Below are 18,122 nucleotides of genomic sequence, written 5' to 3' on the forward strand. Positions count from 1 at the left end.
GTACAAATGAAGCTGTAGAAAATAAGCAGTTGAAGAAATGGCTCCTTTTGAAGTACAGAACAGAAAGAGGTGTAGGGATTAAGGCCTTAAAAGGGGTGCTCGGCAGTAGCTTTCTGCAGATGATTCTTCTACAAATCTGGGTCGGATTTTTCCGTCTGTACAAAGAATGCGCAAGGACAGATATTTGGGAGCGCTATGTACCGTAATTTGTGTTTGCTGTATTTAAAAGTTGGCATTGCAGACTGGTATGAGAAAAACCCAAGATGAACAATTTACTAAACGTTCCTTTGCTTAATAACATAGAACATAGTGTGTAATGTTTTTCTTATAGCAGAATAACTTTAGAAAAGCTAAACTTCAGTGTGCGTATAATGAATGAGGAGGACGTTGTTCTCACAAACTAGAATGTGGAATGTCACTGATTTTCACGCACTAATTACTGCTTGTCTTACAACACGTCCCACCTGTCGGCATCATATAAGTACGGGGAGCAGCCCCCTCACTAATCATCATAGCGATGACTGAGAGGAGATCTCGCAGTTCTTCCAGAGAGCCCCCTCAAAAACAGAGGGACTCCACTGGCCGGGGGTCTAAAGGGCAAAGGAAACTAAATCAAAGCTCAGGAAGATCCAGAAGCGAAAGGGTCAGAGAACCCTCAAAGAATACGGCTAAGGTATCTGCTGTCGTTGATGTGGACAACGTAGTGGCCTCAGATGAGGAGACCGAAATTATGGCTCTTCTGGAGGGCGAGCAAAAGGATGAAGGTACGGATTATGATCAATCTGGTAACTGAAATCATGAAGAATAAATGCAGGTTTGCTTTACACGGCACTGAATGCAGAGGGTCAAATGTAGTGGTTACTGCACAGTCATAGCGGGGGTCAGATAAGACAGTATGTGCACATTGACTGCTTATTGTTAACGGCCACAAGGTTGCTGCCAGCGGCTATAAATTCCACCCACTATAACAGATGATCTATAACTAAGGTTGAGTATGCTAGTTATAGCCCTGGGAGAGCATTTGGCCAAGATGTTGCCTCATCAGGACATGAGCAGCTTTTCAACTGATGAGAAATCCTCATTGCCTTCAATATGTCCAGTTCACATTTTGTATTATAAAAGTGCTGTCCCCTTTTTTTTTTATAGGGCTAAACATAATTTTAGCAATTGGTCTTCATGAAACATTTTTCGCCGTTTGCCTTTGTGTAGCACTGTCTATTACTTTCTACAAAATCCGTTAGTGAGCTCGTTCTGACAGTCTGATAGGAGCGTTTATAACCCTTTTATCATTTTCTGAGCTCCTCTCGGCTGATTTATGGCCACAGACCACATCAAAGTTGAATGTGCACATACAAATCTAAAAATGCAAAGGGAGCACCATGTTTAATTAAATCTAATTGCAAAAATAAATTCAAGCCCGAAATACATGCATTTAAGCCCCCAAAAATTGAAATTACTGGTTCTCCAATTACCGTATATCCCCCTTTTTCATTCAGGGTTTTTGAAGTCAAAACTAGGAATAGATCTGTAAGCCAAAGTCTGACAACGCATTATATTATATATTGCTGCTTCATGTAGGATGTACATGTGATGTAGATCTAATGTTGTATAGCTGATATGTACCTATAGCATCCATGCCCCTCTGCTTACATTCTGCTACCTTCATTCCTCCTATCATTGTGTATTTCCAGCTGTGAAGCCTACAGGTCTCGGACTATGTGAAGTGTTGCTCACATTCTGCTGTGTGCTGCTGGTCACCCTCACCCTCCCTCTCTCCATCTGGTTTTGCTTTAAGGTGAGAGTTAATAGCGGTGCTAGTCCTACAGATTTCAGGACATTTTTGCATTTCATCATTCAACAAAATTGAATCCCAGTATATATGACACCGTGTGCATTTTTTACTTAATCGTCCTCTGTGAACTGCTGCAGCCTAGAGTAGGACTCCCACCGAACCAGTATTAATGGTGTTTTTGGGGGTCCTATGTTACCAATAAAAGGGATAAAAAAAGCTGGTATAATTCGAAAACAGACCACACTGCTGTATTTTTGTGTATGTGTGTGTGTGTGTATATATATATATATATATATATATATATATATATATATATATATATATATATATATATATATATATATACAGTATATATACAGGTCCTTCTCAAAAAATTAGCATATAGTGTTAAATTTCATTATTTACCATAATGTAATGATTACAATTAAACTTTCATATATTATAGATTCATTATCCACCAACTGAAATTTGTCAGGTATTTTATTGTTTTAATACTGATGATTTTGGCCTACAACTCCTGATAACCCAAAAAACCTGTCTCAATAAATTAGCATATCAAGAAAAGGTTCTCTAAACGACCTATTACCCTAATCTTCTGAATCAACTAATTAACTCTAAACACATGCAAAAGATACCTGAGGCTTTTAAAAACTCCCTGCCTGGTTCATTACTCAAAACCCCCATCATGGGTAAGACTAGCGACCTGACAGATGTCAAGAAGGCCATCATTGACACCCTCAAGCAAGAGGGTAAGACCCAGAAAGAAATTTCTCAACAAATAGGCTGTTCCCAGAGTGCTGTATCAAGGCACCTCAATGGTAAGTCTGTTGGAAGGAAACAATGTGGCAGAAAACGCTGTACAACGAGAAGAGGTGACCGGACCCTGAGGAAGATTGTGGAGAAGGACCGATTCCAGACCTTGGGGAACCTGAGGAAGCAGTGGACTGAGTCTGGTGTGGAAACATCCAGAGCCACCGTGCACAGGCGTGTGCAGGAAATGGGCTACAGGTGCCGCATTCCCCAGGTAAAGCCACTTTTGAACCATAAACAGCGGCAGAAGCGCCTGACCTGGGCTACAGAGAAGCAGCACTGGACTGTTGCTAAGTGGTCCCAAGTACTTTTTTCTGATGAAAGCAAATTTTGCATGTCATTCGGAAATCAAGGTGCCAGAGTCTGGAGGAAGACTGGGGAGAAGGAAATGCCAAAATGCCTGAAGTCCAGTGTCAAGTACCCAGTCAGTGATGGTGTGGGGTGCCATGTCAGCTGCTGGTGTTGGTCCACTGTGTTTCATCAAGGGCAGGGTCAATGCAGCTAGCTATCAGGAGATTTTGGAGCATTTCATGCTTCCTGGCACCTGCTCACAGTGCCAAAACCACTGGTAAATGGTTTACTGACCATGGTATTACTGTGCTCAATTGGCCTGCCAACTCTCCTGACCTGAACCCCATAGAGAATCTGTGGGATATTGTGAAGAGAAAGTTGAGAGACGCAAGACCCAACACTCTGGATGAGCTTAAGGCCGCTATTGAAGCATCCTGGGCCTCCATAACATCTCAGCAGTGTCACAGGCTGATTGCCTCCATGCCACGCCGCATTGAAGCAGTCATTTCTGCCAAAGGATTCCCGACCAAGTATTGAGTGCATAACTGAACATTATTATTTGATGGTTTTTTTGTTTGTTATTAAAAAACACTTTTATTTGATTGGACGGTTGAAATATGCTAATTTATTGAGACAGGTTTTTTGGGTTATCAGGAGTTGTAGGCCAAAATCATCAGTATTAAAACAATAAAAGACCTGACAAATTTCAGTTGGTGGATAATGAATCTATAATATATGAAAGTTTAATTGTAATCATTACATTATGGTAAATAATGAAATTTAACACTATATGCTAATTTTTTGAGAAGGACCTGTATATACCATACAACATGTGAGCTTGATACATGCGGCATCTGGCAGCATTCATCTTTTATTTGTCACTACAGTTTAAAAAATAGAGCACAATTGGGAATAGTAGTCACAAACAGCTATGATACTCTCACATTCTCATGTAAATGGTTTGTTTGTCTCTGCATCGTATATATATATTACAGTACGACCCGCAGTGATCAACATTTCAACGTTTCTCTGCCCCTTACAGGTTTTGAGAGAATATGAACGTGCTGTAATTTTTCGACTGGGACGCTTGCTGCAAGGACGGGCCAAAGGGCCTGGTAATAAAGCCTTCCTCTTATTATTTACCATACATTGTATCACCGCACTTACTGTTGTTACAGTATGTGTTATATGTATAATTCTTACAGTGCCTGGGTGGCCAGGAATCACCATGTAGAAGAGAAACTCTTCGGCTTCGCTCACATGAGCGTATAACACGGCCGAGTGCTATCTGATGTTTTATTGGATAGTACCGTATTTTCCGGCGTATAAGACGACTTTTTAACCCCTGAAAATCTTCTTAAAAATCGGGGGTCGTCTTATACGCCGGGTATCGCCTTGTACGCCGGTGTATATATGGTGGGTGGGGGGGGAGTGGGCCTGATGACGACGAGGGGGCGTCTCACAGGAAAGTGAGTATCCCCCATTACCTCATTGTATCGCTGCAGCGTGGGGTCTCTGCTGGGAGCGGCGGCTGTGCTGTGGGGCGGCGGCTCCTCTTCTTCAGTGTGGGGCCTCTGTGCTGCTGGGCGGCGGCGGCGGCGGCTTATCTTCAGGCAGTCGGGGCTCCTCCGGTATCTCCTTAAAGCCCGGAGGCCCCGCTGGCAGCTCGGTACAATGCGGTGGCCTCCGGGAACATGGCCGCTGCTCAGATTCAGATCTCGTCCCTAGATCTCGGGAGACGAGATCTAAATCTGAGCAGCGGCCATTTTCCCGGAGGTCACCGCATAGCAGCAATGGAGCTGTCTCCGGGAAAATGGCCGCTGCTCAGATTTAGATCTCGTCTCCCAAGATCTAGGGACGAGATCTGAATCTGAGCAGCGGCCATGTTCCCGGAGGCCACCGCATCGTACCGAGCTGCCAGCGGGGCCTCCGGGCTTTAAGGAGATACCGGAGGAGCCCTGACTGCCTGAAGATAAGCCGCCGCCCAGCAGCACAGAGGCCCCACACTGAAGAAGAGGAGCCGCCGCCCCACAGCACAGCCGCCGCCGCCGCTCCCAGCAGAGACCCCACGCTGCAGCGATACAATGAGGTAATGGGGGATACTCACTTTCCTGGGAGACGCCCCCTCGTCGTCATCAGGCCCACTCCCCCCCCCCCCCCAAAAAGGCACAAAAGTCACCGGCCCTATAAGACGACACGGTTTATAAGAAGACCCCCGACTTTTAAGAAGATTTTACATTTTAACTGGAAAAGTTGGGGGGTCGTCTTATACGCCCAGTCGTCTTATACGCCGGAAAATACGGTACTTGGCCCAGTTTTATAGTATGGGACCGTGCAGATCTGCAATTATTTTCTCATGCCGTTTCGGCATGATGGGACAACCGCAGCATGCTTCAATTGGCAGCGAGACTCTGCTCACACACACTCATAGAAGTCTATGGGTGTGGGTGAAACATCGGATTGTACTCGGATATAATCCCAATGTAGTCCAATATACGCCAAGACAGGCAACGGAGTAGATGGAGAAATTATTTTCTCCATCGCCTCTGCACCAAATGATATACGCTAGTGTGACTCCAGCCTTAAAAGGATTATCTGCACAAAAACATATTGATGATCTGTTGGGGTCCGACTCAGCTACACCTATTGTACTTTCCAGCTCCATTCACAATATTTACTTTCGGCCGCTGCCAGAGTAAATAACAACTGATAGGTAGGAATCCCTGATATCTGACACCCATGATCGGATATTGGTGAAACCTTACTACCCTTTGGATGACCTTTGGATAGGTCATCAATATGACCTGCTTGAATAACTCCTTTAGGGGGATGCAGCTCTACACCAGGTCTGCATCCCCTTTATGCACAGGATTCATGAGAATCCCAGAGGTGAGAAAACAACAAGCCACACTTTATAAGAAAAAAACACTTTAACAAAAGTCGTCATTAAGGTTTAATTTGTGGCATTTCTTGTCTTATAAATGGGGTTGAGACCATCAGTTGTGTTGTGCAGAAGTCTGGTGGATACACAGCTGATAGTCCTACTGAATAGACTGTTAGAATTTGTATTATGGCAAGAAAAAAGCAGCTAAGTAAAGAAAAATGAGTGTCCATCATTACTTTAAGAAATGAAGGTCAGTCAGTCTGAAAAATTGGGAAAACTTTGAAAGTGTCCCCAAGTGCAGTGGCAAAAACCATCAAGCGCTACAAAGAAACTGGCTCACATGAGGACCGCCCCAGGAAAGGAAGACCAAGAGTCAGCTCTGCTTCTGAGGATAAGTTTATCCGAGTCACTAGCCTCAGAAATCGCAGGTTAACAGCAGCTCAGATTAGAGACCAGGTCAATGCCACACAGAGTTCTAGCAGCAGACACATCTCTACAACAACTGTTAAGAGGAGACTTTGTGGAGCAGGCCTTCATGGTATAATAGCTGCTAGGAAACCACTGCTAAGGACAGGCAACAAGCAGAAGAGACTTGTTTGGGCTAAAGAACTCAAGGAATGGACATTAGACCAGTGGAAATCTGTGCTTTGGTCTGATGAGTCCAAATTTGAGATCTTTGGTTCCAACCACCGTGTCTTTGTGCGACGCAGAAAAGGTGAACGGATGGACTCTACATGCCTGGTTCCCACCGTGAAGCATGGAGGAGGAGGTGTGATGGTGTGGGGGTGCTTTGCTGGTGACACTGTTGGGGATTTATTCAAAATTGAAGGCATACTGAACCTGCATGACTACCACAGCATCTTGCAGCGGCATGCTATTCCATCCGGTTTGCGTTTAGTTGGACCATCATTTATTTTTGAACAAGACAATGACCCCAAACACACCTCCAGACTGCGTAAGGGCTATTTTACCAAGAAGGAGAGTGATGGAGTGCTACACCAGATGACCCGGCCTCCACAGTCACCAGACCTGAACCCAATCGAGATGGTTTGGGGTGAGCTGGACCGCAGAGTGAAGGCAAAAGGGCCAACAAGTGCTAAGCATCTCTGGGAACTCCTTCAAGATTGTTGGAAGACCATTTCCGGTGACTACCTCTTGAAGCTCATCAAGAGAATGCCAAGAGTGTGCAAAGCAGTCATCAAAGCAAAAGGTGGCTTCTTTGAAGAACTTAGAATACAAGACATAATTTAAGATGTTTCACACTTTTTTGTTAAGTATATAATTCCACATGTGTTAATTCATAGTTTTGATGCCTTCAGTGTAAATGTACAATTTTCATACTCATGAAAATACAGAAAAATCTTTAAATGAGAAGGTGTGTCCAAACTTTTGGTCTGTACTGTATATGTTTGGCATTTCTGTACTTGTACTGACCTAGAGAATCATAATGGGAAGTCAGTTTTAGCATTTAGTGAGCATGGTAAAAAAAAAAGAAAAAGAAACAATTGTGGAATTGCACTTTTTTAGCAATTAATTCGCACTTGGAATTTTTTTCCCATTTTCCACTACAGTATATGGTAAAACAAATATTGTTCAAAAGTACAACTCGTTCTGCAAAAAACAATCCCTCATACTGCCATATTGACAAAATAATTTAAAAAAGTTATGTCTCTTGGAGGGGAGGAAAAAACGAAAGTGCAAAAACAGAAAATGGCGACGTCACGTAAGGGTTAATTTGCACCTGTTCCATGTCAACATAGCCATAGGCTGGTTTTCAAACACTTTCTCTGAAAACGACTACATTTTTCATGACCTTTTCATAGTGTTTTTAAAAGTGTTTTTTTTTATTTTTTATAGGAAATACTGTACTTCTTCAACAGTCATTATAACTTTATATATCATTTTATTCCAGAATACCTTTTTATCCGTGTCTCCTGGTACTATGAAGAAACTATTGACAACTGTAATATAATATGATATACAATATAATTTCCTAGTAATGGAAGGCGGTGTCACCATTTTTTTCCCCAGGGATCTTCTTTTATCTCCCTATGTTGGACAAATTTACCAAGTTAGACTTCCGAATAAAGACTTTTGAGGTTCCTTTTCACCAGGTAAGTCTTTGTTGGCACTTTGCTTAGGATATATATGTATACATGGCAGTTTTTGGTAACATTTCTAGAAGTTGTCTGCATTGTTTATATTTGCTTTGTGTTTGCTACCCGTTAAAATGGTTTGTTAAAGTGGATCTGTTACCTAAATATGCAGTGATGGGACAAAATACTACAAGAAGACCATTGTGCTGTCCGGGCATCAGTGGTGCCTGAAGGATCCTCTTGGGTATAATGAGGCCCACTGTGTTTCTGCTGTGGTGTCATTATACTTTTTTTCCTGCTTTGTTTGACAGAATCTGTGATGGCGCCTTCAATTCAAATCTGAACCTGCAGGGGTAGTAAAACTCCTTTTTTTTTTCTTCTATCAAACCATTTGTCTAAATGTTTTGGGTTTTTTTCCTGTTGTTATTAGATTCTCACTAAAGATCTCGTCACCTTGGAGGTGGATGCAATTTGCTACTATCGCTTAGAAAACGCTGCTCTGTTCTTAACCAGTGTGAGCAATATCTCCAGTGCCCTGCGGCTACTCATCCAGAGCACTACAAAGCGTCTCCTGGCACACAGGGCTTTCATAGATATCTTACTGGAAAGAAAAAGCATCGGGGAGGAAGTGAAGGTGAGAACATCATCTATAGGTTATACTAAACAGATCCGGCATATTAATGTCATAAGGAAAGTAAATCTGCACACTTAGATTCCTGCATTTCCTGTCTTTATGGGAAACGTGGCCCATATTCTAACACACAGATAACTATGGATTTGTGACAATATTTAATACAGGAAAGATATATATCTTGGTACCGTGTTAGCCAATAGATAGAAAAATATTTAGAATTGAGAGTCTTCAGTGGTTGATACCTTTTAATGGCTAACTGAAAAGATGGTAACTAATTGCAAGCTTTCGAGACTACTCAGGGCTCTTCATCAGACATAGCCTAAAAGAAATTCTGGAGAATCACATATTTATGCACAAAACATCACAGAAAAAAAAAAAAACCAGGGCAGAAACTGAGAACAAGAATGAATTCTCACCACCATACAATAAGAGAAAAAAGAATGGATCTTCCTGTGGCAATACATTTTTGTCTCCACAATCATAACATTATAGACATGAAATTACTTGTTTTAAAAGGTAACTTCAAATCTCAAAGACACAGAAGAATATGGGAATATAAACTGATGATGACCTTTGACAGTCTTAGTGCAGGAATGAATGTGTCGCATGGATTTATATCTTTTTTACATCAACTAAGGAACTAAGGAATTTGCCCTTCAGACCATGTGGGTCATCACAACAGAACCAGACCTCAATCAGAGGACAATAAAACATTCCCTATCTAAGAACTGGTCCAATATTTATGGACATAACTGTTTATCCCCCATGGTAATTCTGCTTCATGTCACCTGTCTTATCCATGTTGTTTTTTTTTGTTTTTTTTCTGTGATGTTTTGTGCATAAATATGTGATTCTCCAGAATTTCTTTTAGTCTATGCCTGAGGAAGAGGCCTGAGTAGTCTGGAAAGCTTGCAATTTGTTACCATCTTTTCAGTTAGCCATTAAAAGGTATCAACCACTGAGGACTCTCAATTCTACATATTTTTCTAACAATATTTTAAAAAGTTTTACTTTAGCTTCTTGGAAAGGGTGTTTTAAGATTCAGAGTAAATGTGTTTTTTTTTTTCAAACTAGAGCTCTGTCAGGTGCCATGTAGATTATATTATACTTGAAGGGTATAGATGATGGCGGAATGGATGGAAAGGAGCTAATAAAGCATTTAAGTGAAAAGAGCTGAGTTTCAGAGCCAGATACATCAGTAAAAAAGTGATTCAGCACTGCTGTGTATAGAGAAAATCACAATGTCCTATGAGCGCCAGCCACGGGCTGGGCTTTTACAGGAGTATCATAATGACAGGCATGGGGGTTATCTGCAGACCCCCAGCTGTCATGACAACCAATCGGTGCCCTGCGATCACGGAATGACGCACCTCCCTGACGAGGCATGTTGAAGGCCGCTGTCAGAGCTCTGCTCCACTCGTGGCTGTTAAAGGCACATAATGGCTGATTAAATCAGCCATCATCTGCCAGGAAAGATGCATATGAGGCAGGGTTACATATGACATACATGTATGTGGTGAGGGGGTTAAAGAGTAACCATCGTTTTAAATTCAATATCATGTGAAAATATGCAATGTCTGTAATGTATCTTATCAAAGAAATTTGCCTCTTTCTCCTCCTGGATTGATCTTTCATCATCAACATTTGCAAGAGTAAAATGTGTCTTCAATAAATACAGATTTTCCAATTATTGAGATGACAGTTAGTGCTTATAAAGTTCTATGTAGAGCTGGAACTGTTGTTTCAGAAGGACTTGCAGCAGAATGTCTGTGCAGCCTCTAGCTCCTCCCTCCTCCTAGCTGCATAGATTTGTAAAAGCACCAACTGTCATCTCCATCGTCTTCCATCCTTTCTGCCACCATCTATACCATTTGTAAGTAAAATGCATATTGCATGTCATCTGACAGGGCTCTGGATGTAAAGGCATGGATGCAATAGACACATCTGCAACTTCCCTGTACTCTACTGCACAATCTTTTAGAATAAAAAAGAAATTCTGCAGAAATATCACTTTATGCCTAGAAGTGCAGCTACTCACTATTGAAGACTTACAGTAGTGTGAAAAAGTACGGTATTTGCCCCCTTACTTATTTAATTCATTTTGGGATGTATGTTACACTTAAATGTTTCAGATCACCAAACAAATTTAAAGACCAAGAAAACACAAGTAAACACAAAATGCAGTTTATAAATGGAGGAAATCATTTTCATGTGTAGAAAAGTTATCCTCCCCTTTAAAACATAAATTAACTGGTTTATCACATCTTTTGGAAGCCGAGTCCCAAAATTCCCTAGCTATACCCAGGCCTGATTACTGCTACACCTGTTCTCCATCAAGAAACCACTTAAATAGGACCTGCCTGACAAAGTGAAATAGACCATAAGATCCTCAAAAGCTAGACATCAATCCAAAGGAATTCTGGAACAAATGAGAAACAAAGTAATTGAGATCTGAGTGTGACAGACATGCAAGAGAATAAGAAATCAGGAAGGGGCAAACACTTTTTCACACCACTGTATCCTTTGCTTTCAGTATCTTGTGGGAAGAATGCCATTTTAAAGCAGAAATAGATTACAATGGTGTTGAGAATTAGGAGTAAGGCTATGGGCACACGTTCAGGTTTTTTTGCGGTTTTTAGCTATAAAAATGCTATAAAAACTCATTAAAAACGCATACATTATGCATCCTATCATTTAGAATGCATCCTGCATGTTTTGTGTACATGATGCGTTTTTTTCGTGGTAAAAAAGCAGCATGTTCATTAATTTTGCGGATTTTCCGAGTTTTTCCCGCTATTCTATGCATTGGGAAAAAACGCAAAAAAAAAAACCGCACAAAAAACACGAAAAAAACGCATGTGGATTTCTGGCAGAAATGTCCGGTTTTTGTCAGGAAAATTTCTGCAAGAAATCCTGACGTGTGCACATACCCTAAGCTTAAGTCACACATTGTGGTAATTATATAAGTTTAAATAACTTGTGGGAAAAAAATGATGTTACCTCCTTACAGGTAGCACTGGATGCTGTGACTTGTCGTTGGGGGATCAAAGTAGAGAGAACAGAAATGTAAGTGTGAACAAGGGAAGTACTGGGGAACAAAAATAAATGTTAAAACTCCAGAGGGGATTACTAGAAGCCAGGAGCAGGCCATACCTCCTGAACTGTGACATTTTTTGTGAATTTGTAAAGGATTGAATGGCCATCCATCCCATTAAATGTTTTAATAAAAGTAGATATTCAGTGAAAACATTTTTCTCTCTAGTTGATAATTAGTCCGGACAAATTTGCAGAATTTACATAGTAAAAAAATTAATTGAAGGGAAACAGTCTTACTGAAAATGCAAATGACAAAAAAACTGACTGGCACATCCAGACTAGTGTGAAATGAATAGGTGTATACCAGGAGGAGGTCATTTATATGTTAAGGTACCTTCACACTCAGCAACTTTACAACGAGAACGACAACGATCCGTGATGTTGCAGCGTCCTGGATAGCAATCTCGTTGAGTTTGACACGCAGCAGCGATCTGGATCCCGCTGTGCCATCGCTGGTCGGAGCTAGAAGTCCAGAACTTTATTTGGTCGTCAGGTCGGCGTGTATCGTCATGTTTGACAGCAAAAGCAACGATGTCAGCAATGTTTTACATGGAGCGAACGACCTGTGAGAACGATAAGTGAGTCACCGTTACGTCACAGGATCGCTCCTGCATCGTTGTGGAGCTGCTGTGTTTGACGTCTCTACAGCGACCTAAACAGCAACGCTGCAGCGATCGGCTCGTTGTCTATATCGCTGCAGCGTCGCTGAGTGTGACGGTACCTTTAGTTTACTGACTGAGCACTCCGCCCTTCACCAGGTGGTGATTTTAATTACAGCAGGTCCCTACTTACCCATAAAAGCAGGCATTGCTGAGAGAGGTGTCCATATTCACGCAGTAATTCGGATACTAACCGCCAAGAGCAAGCGACACTACTCTGTCCTCCTTCTCTTGGACCTGTCTTTTGCCTTCAACACTGTCGACTATTCCCTCCTGCTACAGATTCTTTCATCTCTTGGCATCACAGACTTGCCCTATCCTGGATCTCATCATATCTAACAGACTGAACATTCAGTGTCTCCCTCTCCCACATCACCTCCTTACCTGTCTGTCGGTGTTCCCCAAAGCTCAGTCCTAGGGCCCCTGCTCTTCTCCATCTACACCTTTGGCCGGGGACAGCTCATAGAATCCCATGGTTTGCAGTATCATCTCTACGCCGATGACACGCAGATCTACCTATCTGGGCCTGACCTCACCTCCTTACTGACCAAAATCCCACATTGTCTGTCTGCTATTTCAGCTTTCTTTTCTGCTCGCTTTCTAAAACTGAACATGGACAAAACAGAATTCATCATCTTTCCCCCTTCTCACTCTACCCCTCCAGGAGACCTATCCATCAATGTCAATGGCTGCTCACTTTCCCCAGTCCCGCATGCTCAGTGCCTCAGGGTGATCCTCGACTCTCCCTCTCTTTCAAGCCTCATATCCAAGCCCTTGCCTCCTCCTGCCGATTCAAACTCAAAAATATTTCCCGGATCCATGCATTCCTTGACCATGAAACCACAAAAACGCTAGTGCACGCCCTTATCTCCCGCCTCGATTACTGCAACTTCCTACTCTCTGGCCTCTCCTCTAGGACTCTGGCACCACTCCAATCCATCCTACACTCTTTCTCCCCGTTATTCCCCAGCCTCTCCTCTCTGCCAAGCCCTTCATTGGCTTTCTGTTGCCCAGAGGCTCCAGTTCAAAACCCTAACTATGACATACAAAGCCATCCACAACCTGTCTCCTCCATACATCTGTGACATGGTCTCCCGGTACTTACCCACACGCAACCTTCGATCCTCTCAAGATCTCCTTCTCTACTCCCCTCTTAATCTCTTCTTCTCACAATTGCATACAAGACTTCTCCCGTGCTTCACCCATACTCTGGAACTCTCTACCCCAACACATCAGACTCTCGCCTACCACGGAAACCTTCAAAAAGAACCTGAAGACTCACCTCTTCTGACAAGCCTACAACCTGCAGTGATCCTTTGGTCTGCTGAACTGCCGCAAGACCAGCTCAACCGTCCCCAGTGTATCCTCACCCATCCCCTGTAGACTGTGAGCCCTCGCGGGCAGGGTCCTCTCTCCTGTACTTTTGTGTGCCTTGTTTTGCTCATGCTTATTGTGCCTGTCTATATCTACCCCTTTCACATATAAAGAGTCATGGAATAAATGGCGCTATCAAAATGTATAATAATAATATCAGCCTTAGAGAGGTATTCACACACGTAGGGATCCATCAGACTTTGAGACCACCTTGACAATGGTTGATGGGAGATAGAATTTGGCCAAATGTTATGCTAAGCGTCTCATATTTTTCCTAATACTCAAAGCTGTATTGAGATTCAAATTTCACATATTTCACATTGACATGCTTTAGCACGATAGAGTGCAACCCTTTTTTTCTATCACTGAAAATGCAGTCTAATTTTCAAGCATTATGTTATAGAGCAGGTGGAAGCAGGGTAGATTGTTTTCTTACAAAACTACATAATCAGTCACTATAACCTGTGATTTAATCATTTACACCTCTGCTGTTTCTGGGCTTTTCAGTCCAGTGGGCGGTCCTATCAGTGACTGACAGCTACCTCTGCATGCACACTTGTACAAAATAGCTGTCAGTCACTGGTAGGACCAAAAAACCCAGCGAAAGCTGAGGATTAAATTGTTTAAACACTGGATATACTGGATGTCTTCTTAAAAAATATGTATCGATCTGTGCAGCTCCCCCCTGCATGGGTCCTGCAGATTGGTCTGCATTTTCATAGTGACGGGTTCCCTTTACATTTTTCCAGTACTGAATATTAATCTTAAACAAGTATTTACCATAAATGTGTTCTCAATGTAAAAAAAAGAATGAAATACAAAAACTATGTTTTAATATTGATTATTTGTCAAAATGTATAAAATCTATTAAAATTAGAAAGGTTCTTGGAAAGAAAAAAAGGGAACATATTCCAAGGTACGCCATACATATAGTGGCAGGTCACAGTTTACTATCCAAACAGTTCAGGAAGCAGTAAAGGTATTACCTATGTAGATACCTGTAATAAAGTGCCAACAATTAGTGATGGGTTTTCCCCGAGCACCCTCGGGTGGTCTCCGAGTATTTGTGACTGCTTGGAGATTTAGTTTTCCTTGCCGCAGCTAGATGATTTGCGGCTACTAGACAGCTTGATTACATGTGGGGATTCCCTAGCAACCAGGCAACCCCCACACGTACTCAGGCTAGCAGCCGTAAATCATGCAGCTAAGGCAAGAAAAACTATATCTCCGAGCAGTCATAAATACTCGGAGATCACCCGAGCATGCTTGGGAAAACCCAAGCAACGAGTGTACTCGCTCATCACTACCAAGAATCCTTCGCAAAGATTAACCTGCCCAATTCCAGCCTTTCTGAAGCATCCCCAGATCAACACCTGGTCGTCTAATGGTTTGGAAAAACAGTTCATTCCTTCTGCTCAGGCAATGTTCCCCAACTCTGAGAACTGTTTTTTCCAGCAGGACAATGCGCCATGCCACACAGCTAGGTCAATCAAGGTGTGTATGAAGGACCACCACATCAAATCCCAGTTATAGCCAGCCCCTCTCCAGACCTGGACCTCATTGAAAATCTCTGGAATGTAGTCAAGAGGAAGATCGATAGTCACAAGCCATCAAACAAAGAACTGCTTACATTTTTGTACTAGGAGTGGCATAAGGTCACCCAAAAGCAGACTGGCGGAAAGCATGCCAAGATGCACGAAAGCTGGGAATAAAAATCATGGTTATTCCACAAAATATTGATTTCTGAACTCATCCTGAGTTCAAACATTAGTATTGTTGTTTCTAAATTATTATGAACTTGTTTTTTTTTGCATTATTTGAGGTCTGCAAGCAATGCATTTTTTTGTTATTTTGATCATTTCTTATTTTCAGAAAATAAATACAAAATTTATTGCTTGGAACTTCGGAGACATTGTCAGTAGTTTATAGCATAAAAGAACAATTTACATTTTACTCAAAAATATACCTATGAAGAGAAAAAACAAACTGAAAATTTTGCAGTGGTCTCTTAATTTTTGCCAGAGCTGTATTTCCCTATAATATTTTGACATTTTTGCTCCTGTCTTTAGTAAAGATATTAACCTTCCTGAAGACGTTAAGCAGTCGCTGGCTTCAGAAGCTGAAGCACAAAGAAATGCTAAAGTAAAGGTAAGGAAAATGAGGACCAATGAAATGTACACATTTTGCATAGTCCTTATTTATATTAAAAACTTTTTTTGTGCGACAGATTCTTGCAGCAGAATGTGAAAAAACTGTGTCAGAGTCTCTGAAACTTGCAGCAGAGAGTTTATCGGGATCGCCTACAGCAGTTCAGCTGCGGTATCTTCACACATTACAATGTATGACATCTGAAAAACCCGCCACCTTCCTTGTACCGTTTCCTTTTGACCTCATGAACCTCAATATTCTGCCAAACTTGCAGGCAAATAATGCGAAGACAGATTTGCCTAAGTCTGACACTGATGCAGACCAGGATACTAAGAAAGATTCTCCAATGCTCTAAACCAAGGAAGTAATTTAATATTTAGGGACCTGTAAAGAAACTAAAGCAAACAGCGGAGGCGCTGAAATGAAATCCGTTTTTACATATTGTTATTAATAATGCCTCCGCCTTTTTGTCTTGCAAGTTGATGCGACAGTCTTATTCTTGTCTAATTTTTAATTAAAATATATATTATATACTGGTGCTTCTCACAAAATTAGAATATCAAAAAGGTAATTTGTTTCAGTTCTTCAATATGAAAAGTGAAACTCATATCCTATATAGAGTCATTGCAAACACAGTGATTCTCTATGGGGTTAAGGTCAGGCGAGTTTGCTGCCAATCAAGCACAGTGATTGTTGTTTTTACACCAGGTATTGGTACTTTTGGCAGTGTGGACAGGTGCCAAGTCCTGCTGGAGAATGAAATTTCCATCTCCAAAAAGCTTGTCGGCAGAGGAAAGTATGAAGTGCTCTAAAATTCCCTGGTAGACGGCTGCTCTGACTTTGTTCTTGATAAAACACAGTGGACCTACACCAGCATATGACATGGCTCCCAAACCATCACTGATTGTGGAAACTTCACACTAGACCTCCAGCAGCTTGGATTGTGGCCTCTCCACTCTTCCTCCAGACTCTGGGACCTTGATTTCCAAATGAAATGCAAAATTTACTTTAATCTGAAAACAACACCGTGGTCCAATGAGCAACAGTCCAGTTCTTTTTCTCCTTGGCCCAGGTAAGACGCTTCTGGTGGTGTCTATTGGTCACGAGTGGCTTGACACAAGGAATGTGACACTTGTAGCCCATGTCCTGGATATGTCTGTGTGTGGCGGCTCTTAAAGCAATGACTCCAGCAGCAGTCCACTCCTTGTGAGTCTCCCCTAAATTTTTGAATGACCTTTTCTTAACAATCCTTTCAAGGCTGTGGTTATCCCGGTTGCTTGTTCACCTTTTTCTACCACACTTTTTACTTCCACTCAGCTTTCCATTAATATGCTTGGATACAGCACTCTGTGAGCAGCCAGCTTCTTTAGCAAAGACTTTTTGTGGCTTACCCTCCTTGTGGACTGTCAGTGACTGCCTTCTGGACATTTGTCAAGTCAGCAGTCTTCCCCATGATTGTGGAGCCTACTGAAAAAGACTAAGGGACCTTTTTAAACGCTTAGGAAGCCTTTGCAGGTGTTTTTTGTTAATTGTTCAAATTTACTGAGATAATGACTTTTGGGTTTTCTTTGGCTGTAAGCCATAATCCTCAACATTAACACAAATAAACACTTGAAATATATCACTCTTTTGTAATGACTCTATATAATGAGTTTCACTTTTTGTATTGAAGAACTGGAAAATTAACTTTTTGATTATATTATAATTTTGTGATAAGCACTTGTATGTCATCAATCTATACTTGTTTTATACTGAGATTTTGAAGGTTATATAATTTGTCTGTTACTATCAGAATTTTACTGTATACACACACACAACACTTCAGCAAAACCTTTCCTTGAAAGGCTTGTCCTCTCCTGCTGGATAATACAATAAAAAAAGTTCTGCACCTTCCTGTACTTCACTTCCTAGATGGTTTCAAATTCTCAGTTTGCTTTCAGTAAAGGGAACATTTTCCAAATCACAGACATGTGAACGACACTATTCACTATTACAGGTACGAGTGCTGTCCATAAAGAACACAGATAGCATTCGTATGCACAAAAATAACGTCTGAATGAGCCCTTAGTCTGTGGATGCAGCCACTGCTGCAGGGAGCCTTGGTTCTTCTATTCTTCCAACCTATCAGACCTACTGTATGTCATATACTCTGGTTATGCCATAATTGATAATAACCAATTTAAAAGCTTCAGAAAATACAAACAAAAAGTACAATTTATCACATACAATTGTTATATTGTACAACCTATTTAATAGGTAAAACCTTTTAAGACATTTCTTAATACAGTTGTTTTCAATATCAATATTAATTACCGTAATTGTAAAGTTGAAACCCTTG

The 18,122-nt window shown here is 41.5% G+C and overlaps 1 protein-coding gene across 1 annotated transcript; it reads left to right on the forward strand.

Moving 5' to 3' along the window:
- Nucleotides 1-514: 514 nt before the first annotated feature.
- On the forward strand, nucleotides 515-18,017 carry NPHS2 (NPHS2 stomatin family member, podocin). The gene is made up of 8 exons (XM_077277673.1): nucleotides 515-764; nucleotides 1,692-1,795; nucleotides 3,936-4,008; nucleotides 7,809-7,891; nucleotides 8,304-8,507; nucleotides 11,518-11,573; nucleotides 15,706-15,784; nucleotides 15,864-18,017. The coding sequence occupies exons 1-8, from the start codon at nucleotides 518-520 to the stop codon at nucleotides 16,137-16,139; spliced, it is 1,122 nt and encodes a 373-aa protein (XP_077133788.1). The 5' UTR covers nucleotides 515-517; the 3' UTR covers nucleotides 16,140-18,017.
- The last annotated feature ends 105 nt before the right edge of the window (nucleotides 18,018-18,122 follow it).

The sequence above is a fragment of the Ranitomeya variabilis genome, chromosome 8, assembly GCF_051348905.1.
Source record: "Ranitomeya variabilis isolate aRanVar5 chromosome 8, aRanVar5.hap1, whole genome shotgun sequence".
NCBI lineage: Eukaryota > Metazoa > Chordata > Amphibia > Anura > Dendrobatidae > Ranitomeya > Ranitomeya variabilis.

Excerpts from the sequence above, each read along its gene's own strand:
- NPHS2 (XM_077277673.1), top strand. The coding sequence starts at position 518 with ATGACTGAGAGGAGATCTCGCAGTTCTTCCAGAGAGCCCCCTCAAAAA. Across the intron at positions 765-1,691 it reads GGGCGAGCAAAAGGATGAAG|CTGTGAAGCCTACAGGTCTC; the intron begins GTACGGATTATG and ends GTGTATTTCCAG. Across the intron at positions 1,796-3,935 it reads CCATCTGGTTTTGCTTTAAG|GTTTTGAGAGAATATGAACG; the intron begins GTGAGAGTTAAT and ends TGCCCCTTACAG.